The sequence below is a fragment of the Protopterus annectens genome, chromosome 15.part0 (genome assembly GCF_019279795.1).
Source record: "Protopterus annectens isolate FY-2018-M chromosome 15.part0, PAN1.0, whole genome shotgun sequence".
NCBI classification, from domain to species: Eukaryota; Metazoa; Chordata; order Ceratodontiformes; family Protopteridae; genus Protopterus; species Protopterus annectens.
The window spans coordinates 226,808,057-226,820,681 of record NC_056749.1 but is presented as its reverse complement, the minus strand read 5'-3'; the positions used below and the strand labels follow the sequence as shown (position 1 = coordinate 226,820,681).

General features: G+C 43.3%; 1 protein-coding gene and 1 non-coding gene across 2 annotated transcripts in view; one reads left to right on the top strand and one right to left on the bottom strand.

Annotated features, from left to right (window-relative positions):
• LOC122790154 (cytochrome c oxidase subunit 7B, mitochondrial) overlaps positions 1-9,728 on the bottom strand; it is a 48,651-nt gene extending 38,923 nt beyond the window's left edge. The window contains exon 1 of the mRNA XM_044057743.1: positions 9,595-9,728. Within this exon, the coding sequence (XP_043913678.1) occupies positions 9,595-9,631 (37 nt within the window). The 5' untranslated portion in view covers positions 9,632-9,728. The remainder of the gene's footprint in view (positions 1-9,594) is intronic.
• A 533-nt stretch (positions 9,729-10,261) lies between these two features.
• TRNAL-CAA lies at positions 10,262-10,373 on the top strand. The gene is made up of 2 exons: positions 10,262-10,299; positions 10,328-10,373. It is a non-coding gene; the product is annotated as a tRNA-Leu (tRNA).
• Positions 10,374-12,625: the final 2,252 nt, after the last annotated feature.

Genomic DNA, 12,625 nt, shown 5'->3' with positions numbered 1-12,625 from the left:
GATCTTGCCATACCCAACAGAACCAAGACGCTCCCCTCCCAAAAAAAAAAAAAAAAGAGGAAGCCAACCTGGTGGTCCCCTGCCATAAACTCTACAACAGGAGGAGGAAACTGAAGTGGAATAAGGTGAAGTCCCAAGACTGGGAAGAACTCCCTTATCAGCCTCAACAAAAAGTTGAAATCCCTCATCAAATTCTCTAATGAAAACAGAATTGCAGCAGACAGTAAAGGCAACCACAAGCCATCTATAGTCATGTAAACGATCTCCACAGCAATACCCAGATTTGCTCTGAACTACTGCACAATGGTACCTCCTACAAACGAGCCAACAGATATTGCCAATATACTGGCCTACAGATTCTGTGACAACTTTACACCCACCTCCCCAAGGACCAGTCACAATATCAGTAGATTGCCAGGTACCCAGTATTACTGCTGCACAGGTTAAAACAGCATTGCCCAAGGCCAAGAATACAGCTTCTGTGGGACCTGCATTGCCCAAGGCCAAGAATACAGCTTCTGTGGGACCTGACAATATCCCTGGCTCTGTTCTACATGAAATAGAGAGTGAACTGGCACCTCACTTGTGTGCCCTGTTCACAGCCTCATCTCAGGCTTTGTCCCTACCGAATGGTGCACTGCTACAGTCATTCCTGTCCACAAAAGGAGGAGTGACTACAGACCTTGGGAACTATCGCCCCATTAGCCTGATGAGTCTGATGTGCAAAGCTATGGAATGCATTACCATGGACCTAATTAACAAGGATACAAGGAATCTCCAAACTCTGGATCCCACAGTTTGTTTTTGTGAAGGGAAGATCATGCCTGCTCAACTTCTTTGAGTCAAGTCACCAGAGCTGTGGATGATGGAAAGGTGGTTCATACAGCCTACCTTGATCAGGCAAAGGCCTTTGATACCATTCCCCACTTAGGATCATAGAAAAACTCACTAAGCTAGGCATCAACCCGTAAATCACTAGGTGGGTTGCAAACTGGCTCACAGGTAAAACCAACAGTGTGAAAGTAGCCGACTCCAGGTCGGCTTGCCAACAAGTCACGAGTGGAGTCCCACAGGGTTCGGTCATGGGTCCTCTCCTGCTTGGTATCTACTTCTCTGAAGTCCAGACCAACACAAAGTGACTCTGGCTGACAAAGTGTGCAGACGACTGCAAGTTGGGAGCCACTATTAACTCCACAAGTGATGCTGACATCCTACAGAAAGGCCTCACTGAGACCAAAGACTGGTGTCAGAACCATGGCCTTAAGCTCAAGGCCAAAAAAAATGTGTGTCATCCCCTTTGGGAAAAACCCGGTTCCCATGAATTACCACATCGCTGGTAGTCCACTGAACACAGAAGGAGTTATACAAGATCTAGGAACATGGGTTGACAGCAACCTCCCTTTTGATCGCCACATTTCCACTGTGGTCAGAAAGTCCTATGTGCCACATCTCATTACTAAGGACTTTGCATCCAGGAAGAAAGAGCTCATTGTCTCCCTCTACTCCTCCCTCATTAGGCCAATTAGAGTACAATACCCCATTTAGCATGTACTAAACACCTGCTACAACTGGAGAGGCCGCAGAAGTACCTCACAAGAGGATCCTAGGCCTTAAACATTTGTCCTACATGGACAGACTCAAAAAAACTCCCAACTATTCTCAGTCTCATATCGCCTACAAAGAGGCACCCTCTGCTCGACTTACAAAGCCATGTCTGACAGCTCCGATAGAAATACTATATCTAAAGAAATACCAATCCCTCTGCACCACACGCTCCAGATACCTCAACCTCACTACCTCAATCAACAGAACATGCTGGAGGGACAGGTTCATAACCCAAAGACTGCCCATGCATGTCAAGCAGAGCACCTCATTGGCCCTCTTCAAGAGCGAGTGCGCTTAAGAGTGCACTTGGAGATTTAGACTTCTAGCATTGAGCAGCATGACCCTCAGATTACATTTGTTTGTAGCTGTTACAGTGGTAATTTGGTCTTTAGAACACTGCCTAAAAAAAGGCACTATATCTGGAAGACTATAACAGATGCAGGCCATCAATGGCAAAGCATCAAGGTCTGTCAATCATGTCATCCCAGGCAGATACTGGATCCCCTTAGAATGACACCAGAAACTTAGCCAATTGTTGAAATCAATCATTTTCTGCTTGTACTGTGGTATCATTCTGGGTGATTGTAGGATGCTGCTTAGGGCTAGGGTCGTACCCCCCCGGGCTACATAATCCGAGATCTCCTCCAAGTCTCTTTTCATGTAGTCCAGGGAGGTCCACATATACAATGACAGAGTCATTTGTACCTGTTGTTGAGGGACCCGAGTGCATGCATTATGTGGCGGATCCTGGCACGTGACAGGGAGCTGAATGTTACTTTCTCCTTATTCAACCTAGCGAGTGGGACATCAGTGTGCCTCACTATCAAGTCACCTATGACTAGATTGGTACCAGAAGAACAGAAAGCTATGGAAAGTCACCCCACTCCACAAGTGGAATACACTACTAATCCAGGAAAGTAAAGACCTGTTAGGCCTCATCTGCAATTAATTTGTTAAACAAGGACGTAGTCTACAGCCCAATACAGTTGTCTGTTAAAGGCAGACTCTGCCTCCCAAACCGGATGGTCATCTTTTAACACGCCAGAGATAATCATTTCACACTGCCTACTTGAACCTAGTCAATCTCCTGTACCATCCCATATTCTATGACCAAGTATGCAAATAACTGCAGACTCAGTTCCATCTCAGGTTCACTACCTGACCTGCAAATTCTTAGGAGGGAATAAGTGCTGCCTGGACCATGGACTTTAGGAGGGAATAATAGGTGGTGCCTGACCATGGCCTAAAACTGAATGCCAAATGTGGTAGTGTTTCCTTTGGCAAAATTAGGCATCTATTCACCCATCCCTCTTTAAAAGCACTCATCCACTGGAGGACCTGGGCACTTTTGTCAGCAATGAACTGCTGATCACCAAGTAGCCACTGTTTGCTCTGGCAAGATGAACGATTACCTATCAGGGGTATTTCTTCCAAATCTAGGTAGTCTCTCTCTCCTCATCAGGCTCATAACAGAGTACAATGGCTCCTTTGGTATGTACCCAAGTTAACTACTTCACCCAGCTTGAGAGACCACAATTTGCTCACCAATTTAAAATCAAGAGTACATCTTCCTTGACCTACCCAGACTACTTAAGCGTTACCTTTCTGTTCCTAAGCAAGCTATCAGGCATGCAATCCAGGAGATAAATGATGCTAGTTCAAGTCATGATTTCTCCAAAACACTGTCTGGTTAGACTTGTTCAAGGTCACACAGTAGACAAATGAACGAAACCCTGTACCCCAGGAGTAGCTCGTTAACAGCTCACAGCTGTAATATTAACTGCCAGACTACCATTTCCTACAGAACCTTGACATGGGACATTTGCTTAGCCCACAGCTGCAAAGGATCCATTCCTATGCAACCTCCTGCATACACAAAAACATCCACACAAGATTTTAACTTCCACCAAAACATACATAGGTCTTACTTAAAACAGTGAATTAAGAACCACAAACAATGTCGCAAACTCAAAATGGCGGCATTAAAAACAGTTTAACCCATTAACTTTGCATGGGGTTCGGCCAACCTTGTACTCTCAACATAAGGGCTTTTCCACCAGCCCTCCACTTCAAATATACTACCTCACAGGTGGCACAAACTCAAGTGAAACTGGAAAAGTATTAAATATTAATTTTCACCTTTTAGGCAGACCAGCCTCATCATATGCAGCATTCCAGTCAATTAGAATTAGTGCCACAGCAGACAATGCAGTGCTGCCATTACACATACTTGCTTAAGAGATACAAAACCAATTAAGACAAATACCAGAATGCAACAAAAACAGAATCAAAACACACGCTGTAATAGTACAAGTGGGGCAACAATCCCATTTAAAAACTTGTAATTCAGAAGGAAAAAAAAACATTTTTTTTAAATCAAGAAATCTGGTGAAAGAACTTTAGCGTTTACAGACTTCCTCCAGCAGCAGTGTTGTTCTTGAATTTTTTTTTTTCAAATATAAGGTGGCGAACACTATACCAGAATTACTGAACTAAGACCATCATAGGTTCATAGGTTCATACTAGGCTATCTGCCCGAGGGCATTTATAAGCCTAGCCCATCGTTTTGTGGCTTACGCCACCCCTTTAGTATGGGGAACTATACCCATTATTTTGCTGTGCCTCTGTCGAGCAGTGACACTGAGGTAATCCCTGGGGTATATCTGCGATCTCCCATCCATTGGTCAAGATTTCTCTTGAACAAGGCCAGCGAGGTGCTCTGCCTCACATGTACCGGGATTTTGTTCCACAGCATAGGGAGTCTTTGGGTGATGAATCTATCCCTCCAGCACGTCCTATTAATAGCCGTGTCGAGGTTTAAGTCTCCCGCCCTTGTGGCTCTGATGGATCTAGATTTTTGAGGTGAAGCATATTCATCAAATCTGGGTTTGACATGGCCTTGTATGTTAGGCAAAGGTCACCTCTGAGCAAGCGGTGGCGACTGAATAGAGCTGGAGTTCTTTCAGTCGGGCAGCATAGGACAGATTTTTGAGACCCTTTATCCTTTTGGTGAGGAACTTTGTGGCCTCTCCAGCTGCTGCAAGTGTCGGGTCAGATACATTCCGAATGGGGCATTGTACTCAATCATTGGTCTGATGAGTGATGAGTAAAGGGAGACTATGACCTCCCTTGATCTAGATGAGAATCCCTTCATGATAAGGTGGGCAATGTAGAAGGTCTTCCTGACTACTTTAGCTACATGGGTGTCGAATGACAGACTACTATCAACCTGGGTCCCCAGGTCCCTGATAACTTCTTCTGTGCTCAGTGGATTGCCACCTATTTGGTAGCTAGGGGTAACCTTGTTTTTCCCGAAGGGTATGACTATGCATTTTGGCATTTAACTTTAGGCCGTGGCTCTGGCACCAGTTATCCGTTTCTGTGAGACCCTTCTGAAGGATATCTGTGTCAGATGTGTTTTCTACTATGGCCCAGTTTGCAGTCATCTGCAAACTTTGTCAGCCATAACCCTCCTGTGTTTGCTTGTACTTGGAAAAGTAGATGCCAAACAAGAGTGGGCCCAGGACTGAGCCCTGTGGGACACCACTTGTGACAGGCTTTGAGTCTGACATGGCGCCAGCAACTCTGACCCTGTGGGTTCTGTCACTCAGCCAGTTTGCCACCCATCTTGTGATGTATGGGTTAACATTTAAGCTGATGAGTTTTTCAATGATACCCGAGTGGGGTATTGTATCGAAGGCCTTAGCCAGATCGAGGTAGGCTGTATGGACTGCCTTTCCCTCATCAATGGCTTTGGTGACTGTTTCAAAAAGTCAACCAAGTTTAAAAGGCATGATCTGCCTTTGACAAAGCCAAACTGGGTTGGATCCAAAGTCTGCAAATTCCCTATGTCTTTATTTATGAGGTCCATTATAATCCTCTCCATGGCTTTGCAGATAAGGCTTGTCAAGCTAATGGGCGGTAATTTCCAGGGTCGGTGGAGGCACCGCCTTTGTGAAGTGGGACCACAGTTGCAGTGCGCCACTCCTGGGTGCGTATCCAGAGGTAAGACTTTGATTAAACAGCTGTCCTAGCTGTGGGTTTAATTCCTCATTGAGTTCGTGGAGCACACAGCCGGGACACCATCAGGTCCCATGGATGCTGTGTTTTTGCTTTGGAGAGAGCAGTTATCACTTGGGCGCTGGAGATGTTTGGGGGCTGCAATCGTTTGGTATAGATATCTCTCCTTTTGGGGGGGGAGAAGTTTGCACTGAACCTGTCAGCCAGTATGTTGGCAATGTCTGTAGGATCAGTAATCTTCACATCATTTTGAACTAGTTCTGAGCATATCTGGGAGTTTCCTCCTAGGTTTCTAACATAGCTAAAGAAGGCCTTATGATTGTCTTTTGAGTCTTTAGCTATTTTTCTCTCGAAATTTGCTTTGGATGATTTTATGAGAGCTCTTAGTTTTTACTTATAGTGATCAAGGGTGTCTTACCTTTTAAGGATTTTGCTCTATCTTGTAGTAGCTTCCTCCTTTTGTTGTAGAGTTTGTTTATGGCTGGGGTCCACCAGACTGGACGCTTGCCTTTGGTACAAAGAGTCTTTGTTTTGCTTGGGATTGCCTTATCCATGCAGTCCTGCAGGTGCTGGTAGAAGGCATTTGTAAGTGATTCAGCGGCTTGAGTACTGTCTTCCGCGGTTCGGGGCCTTAAAGGAGACCACACTAGTCTTTAGAAGTGTGAAGTCGGCTTTTGAGAAGTTCTTTACTGTGGTCTTTTTATTTCAGGTGGGGTGGGATGAGGACCTCCAGCGAGATTAGTTTGTGATCTGATCTCACCAGTGAGGGGTATACTTCGGTGTTGAACATTGTGCTCCCATGTTCGTGATGATGAGATCAAGTATGTTATCTCCTCTTGTGGGGATGGTGACTAGTTGTTCCATGGCATTTGAGTTTATGAATTCCAGGAAATTTTGGGCTAGGGTGTTTGGGCTTGAGTAGTGTTCCCAGTCTATATTAGGGTAATTGAAGTCACCTAGTATGATGGTGTTTGGTGATACATTTATCCCCTCTAGTGTTTTCAGGAAGGCCATGTGAGGTTCCTGAGTTTGTGAGGGTGGCCTGTAACATGCTACAATTTGCAGAGCAGTCTTGCCTACGGTTAATTGCACCTGGATGGTCTCCGATGCATCATGCGTTGCCACCAGTCTTGAGGTGTGGGTGTCCTTGATGAATATGGATACCCTCCTCCTTTCTTGGTATTGTCTGGATTTTGGGGCGGAGCATGATATGAGGTAAAACCTGATAGCTGGGGTGCTCTCAGGAGCCTTGAACCAGGTTTCTGTCACAGCACAGACATCGATGTTCTCCATACTGAGAAGGGCCTCGAGTGCGTGCATTTTGAGATTTAGACTTCTGGCATTGAGCAGCATTACCCTTAGTTTTTTCCTTTTTGTGTTCTAGGGTGGTAGGTTTAGAATTTGAGCCTTGCCTAAAAAAGGCACTATGGGGTGGCAAGAGCCTTTGCCAATATCCGGAATCCCAGGGTGACAGGTGCAAGCCGTCCCTTGAAGCAGCGTGGCTTGTCCAGCATGTCATCCCAGGCAGACAGATACTGGATCCCCTTTGAATGACACCAGTGTTTAAGCCAATTGTTAAAGCTGATCATCTTATCTCTGTATTGTGGCATCATTCTTGGTGAAGGTAGGATACTGCTCAAGGTCAGGGTCATACCTGCCTGGGCTACATAATCAGAGAGCTCCTCAATGTCTCTTTTCATGTAGTCCAAGGAGGTGCGTCTCAGGTCGTTTACACCAGCGTGGACAATGACTGAGTCATATTTGTACCTGCTGTTGAGAGACCTGAGTGCTTGCGTTATGTGGCGGATTCTAGCGCCCGACAGACAGCTTACTGTGACCTTCTCCTTACTCAGTCTGGTGAGCGGGACGTCAGTGTGTCTGACTATGGAGTCACCAATGACTAGTGTGTCTGGCATTGTGTTTGGCCTTAAGGGCTGTGACTGTTTGACACTCTGACTGTGAGGTCTATGCGTTGCAGGTGTTGTGTTCTGAGGTGGTGGTTGTTTGGGTGTCTGCTTTGGTGGCCTCTGCTGTTTTGGTAGATTTTTGATCAGAGCCATTGTTTTTATCCTACTCAGAATTACATCTGGACCTGCAACCAAATAGAATGAAGCACAAAACCAACCTCTTATTCCTCCTAGGATGCTGGTCCATTGCAGACCAAAATTTATGAGCAGTTTAGGCAGAATCACCAACTCGCCTAACATCTTTTGGCTTGGTTTTTACAGCAGTAGTCCCCCCTCGGATACACAGTAGCAAGGGCCCACCCAACATCACCAGATGACATTTTTCTAAACAGAAGGATTTTTTTTCAACCGCATGAATGCTCATCCAGTATTGTCAGCAACTGGAAAGCAGTGCAGACTCATTAGGATCACAGGAAACTACTAGGCTAATGGCCTGAGGGCCCTTACAAGCCCAGACAAATTTTACCCTTGTTACCATTATCAGCACCTACCACCCCTGTCCAAGAGGGACACAGGTGGAACCCCCAGGCTGAATTTACAGTTACCCATCCAAATCGTCCAGACTGTTTGAAGAAAGCCAATGAGGTGCTCTGTTTGATGTGATGGGGGAGCCTATTCCAAAGGCGTGGTAACGACTGGGGGACAAACAGGTTCTACTGATGTCACGTACCAGGTTTAGGTCTTTACAGCAAGTAACCCGTGTGCCATTTGACTTGCGGACATGCAGCATTTTCAATAAAGTGGTATCAGAAAGCACCTTATACGCAAGGCAGAAACCTCCTCAGAGTAGTCTGTATAAAACAGAATAGAGGGACAGTGATTTCAGCCGATCCATATAACTTGTCAACCTGACTGCCCAGATCTCTCACCACTGAGTGCAAACTATATTGCCACTGATGTGGTAATTTGCAAGAACATCGCTCCAGCCGAAACAGATAATATATTTTTTTTGCATTGCGTTTGAGGCCATGACTTTAGCGCCAATCATTTGTTTGCACAAGACCTTCTTAAAGAATGACATCCTTTGGAGATTCTATGACTGCACCCACTTTGCAGCTGTCAGCCACAGTTACTTGATTTTAGCTTGTACTTGGGAGAAATAGATTCCAATCACTGGTAACAGGTCTGCTGCTGGAGAGGGATTCCCCTAGCTTAACTATATGGGTTCTGTCAGACAGACATTTCATAACCCACCTAACTATACAAACATTGATGTCTAGCTGGGAAATTTGTCAATCATGCCAGAGTAAGGGATAATGTCAAATGCCTACCAAGGTCTAAGTAGGTTGTATGAACCGATTTTCCCAGGTCCAGGGCTGTTCCGCCTTTAGTTTCTAAGATGAGGGATTTGTCTTACAAATAGCTCCGTTTCTGTGACACATTGAATGGTGGGGAGGAAACTGTCCTCCAACTCAGCTACTTGGCAACCTAGTTTACTATTTTCCTGTTTGCGGAACTTTTAACTTTAACACAACGCACTACGATGCTACAAAAGAATTACAAAAGTTACCCCTTCTCACTGCGGATGTTTGCCAATGGGGCTACACGCCAATCTGCAAAGATGCATCCGTAACCTGATCAAACTCGTTTCTGTCGCCTAACACAGTGGCTTAATAATACACGAGGAGGACTGAATCCTAATAAACTGGCTTCTGCAATTTACACATTTGTGTGCCAAGAAATGACTGAAAGACAAACAGTTCCACATTTACTATTCCGAAAGCAGTTAAAATACCACTGGTATGTTTAACATCAAGAGACAAGCCTTCAGCAAAAGCCTTACCTAAAATCTATGCTCATCAAAAGACTACGTCTGAAGTTAAATAAAGACAACACCCAAAACATATTTCTATAATATCAGAACGAAAACTGCAACAGGAAGCAAACACAGAGAGAGATAAAATACACACAACTATAAATCAAAGTATCATTAACAGCCACACATATTACAGTCGATTTTATTGCTAAACATATATAAACACCTGCAATATATAATAATTACCAGTCAAATTCAGAGCACTCCTGAACAACGGAAACATCTTGATTTTATAAAATGAAACTCCCCGCTGCTTCTGATTCAATCGACCTCCTGCTTCTTACCCTTGAATCATTTAAAGGAACAAAATGGCTACAACTACCCTTCCAACCGGAAACATTTCTTTCCCCAACGTGAATATTTTTAAAAATACAGTAAAATATAGAACATTTGTAATAATTAAACGGAGATCTCTTGTTATTTACTTTCATTGATAAAAATGTGTTTTTTTCTATCCAAACATTGTTATTCTTTCCTCTTCCGAACTGGATACCGGGTAATGTAGTCGTTATAGGTTCACCAGACTAATTTTACTACCTGTAAGTTCTCTATGGCGCTGAACAGAATAAGCGGGCGCTGGAAATGAAAGGAAAAATACACACACAAAATTTTACATTAACAATGTTGTCAATTGAAAAAGGAGTTAATTTATTAATGACATTTTACGGACTGCTGAAGTCTGTTTTTTTATTTAATTTATAATTTTTCTACCGCGTACAAACGATGTTATTAATGAAATCTTTCGTAATACATATTTACACAGGAAAAAAACAAAACAAAACAAAAAAATAAATAAATAAAACGGAACAGTCAGTCAAGTACTAATAAAGATCTTCCCAAAAAGAAATATCATGTCAGGATGGCCGAGTGGTCTAAGGCGCCAGACTCAAGGGTAACACCTTCCGCACTGTAGTGGGTATTCTGGTCTCCGTATGGAGGCGTGGGTTCAAATCCCACTTCTGACATATTTTAATAATTTCCATAATATTAAAACAAGTGGTCCAGCACAACAAGTAAAAAATTTAAATGACCTGATACTAGGACAGTGCATTTCACCAAAACAAATCTACAAGCCAGATGTGTTATAGCCGCATACCTCTCAAAAGTCCAGACTTTTGTCTCATGTTTTTGGTCTGTTCTTCAGAAAATTTGTGGCAATTGGGCAAATCACTGATGACCGAAGTCACTAAATAATGACATATATTTGACTTTCAAACTTCATATCCTTCCGGAAAAAATGCATGTTTCATATCCTTCTGGGAAAAAAATGCATGTTAACACAAATCCTGATGTTCTAGTAACTTTCTAAGTTTATAAAGGGGGTATTTAAAATCTGTTTTTATTTTTGGCCTTTGTCTCTCCCCATTATTTTAGGCTTTGTCCAGATTTCTTGCTAAGATGGCTAGAGGTATGGTTATAGGACGGATAAACATACGGGGGGGGGGGGTTGGGATGTACACGTTTCCCCCATTACAGTTTCAAATTCTTTTCACTGTTCAGTTTTAGAACTTGCTGTTTACTCGTGTTTACTCTTTCTTTAGTGTAGCGCACTCATAGGTGTAGCTGAAGTAGATATGGGTTCCTTCTTACCTGACTCTGGTGACACCCCTATATGCCCAACACACCAAGGTGGAAAGAATGACAGATTTTATTCTAGGTAACACATCTGGTTTAAAAGGCACTAGCACAAACACAAATTATTTCAACAGTGCACCAGTTAGCAATATGGCAAGGTGAGATATGCATACAGTGAAAACATACATTCACCCTCTTCCCCAGAACTCAACAGAAAAAGGTCTTGACATTCAAACATGCACAAAGAAGGCAATATCAATGAGCAGTAAAGCTTTATAATGCTGCAATATAAACATGGGAAAAATGCAATGTCACTAAGCAATAAAAGAGTTATAATACAACAATACAGATATGAGAAAATACAATGTCATTTAGTAGCAAAATTCTTGAAGGCAGCAGTCCTAACACGAGCAAAATGCAGTGTCATTGAACAATGAAGATTTATAATACAAAAATACAAATATGAGAAAATGCAATGTCATTGAGCAGTACTAACACCCGCAACCCCCTTGATCAATTCTAAATAGACCAGCTATGAAATACTCTATTATACCCTGTTCACTGGCCAGTGACTACTTACAGTCTTGCTGCTGGCATGATGGGGCCCAAGTTGGAGCTAATATGGATCCCAGTTATTTGTAATCCACCAAACATATGGGGGGATCCACAATCTTATAAAAATATAAATGATGGTCAGAGCCTCTAACCATTCCGTCGAGAATATCCTAGTGACCAGGCACCATGGTTCCTCTGATGAGAAAAGTAAAAAAATCACCTGCCAGAACTCTGGTAATCATCTATGGTTCTCTGTACTAAGCCCAAAGGAACTCCTTTTCTTTTTGAATCATATGTAGGCGTGGAACTACTGGTTTCAGACTTTCTCTCCTGATTCCACAGAATACCATCATCCAGGACTTCAGCAAAAGACAGACAGAAACAGCTACTTCACTTCCCTGTCCCAAAGCACTAGAAAAGCAATTCCAGTCAAGGCCTTTTTCCCTTCAGCTACCTGTTTCAGTCTTCCCTCCTTCAGCTAGCTCTCAGACTCCTCTTTCATTTTTGAAATTGTCTTTTATATTCCTGAAAAGAGCTCCACCTTGTGGTGTAATGAAAACTACAGTCTATTACTTCTACAGTGAAATACAGTGGGAGCTACACTCTCCCCCCACTTGAAAATCTTAGGTCCCCCCAAGTCAAAGGTAAATTAGCAGCAAAATATTTACACACACTAATGCACCATCAACTGAACAATATTTTTGCATTCAAAAGGTACATTCCACCAAGGGTAATCAGCCTTATGCATAACTTGGGACGGGGTGCTACCACTGGAGTAGGAGGCATAGGGATTATGGGCGCAGACTCTCCGATGAGCTGTGGTCACAGGTTCCTGTGTACTATGTCCCAAACTATTACATGTAAGTCTCTGTGGGGGTCGAATCAGTCTCTGCAGTTTTGGTTCGGAAGAGACAGCTAAGGAATTTTGCTGGGAAGGTTTGTCACACATCACATTCAATGTCCAGTTCTTCATTAGGCATATTGTCTACTTCTAAGCTCTCTTCTTGTATAACTTCATTTTTGTTTTCCATAACAGTATGACTGTCCTCAGCACTATTTTCTGAAGTCTGCATAGCAGGGCCTCCAT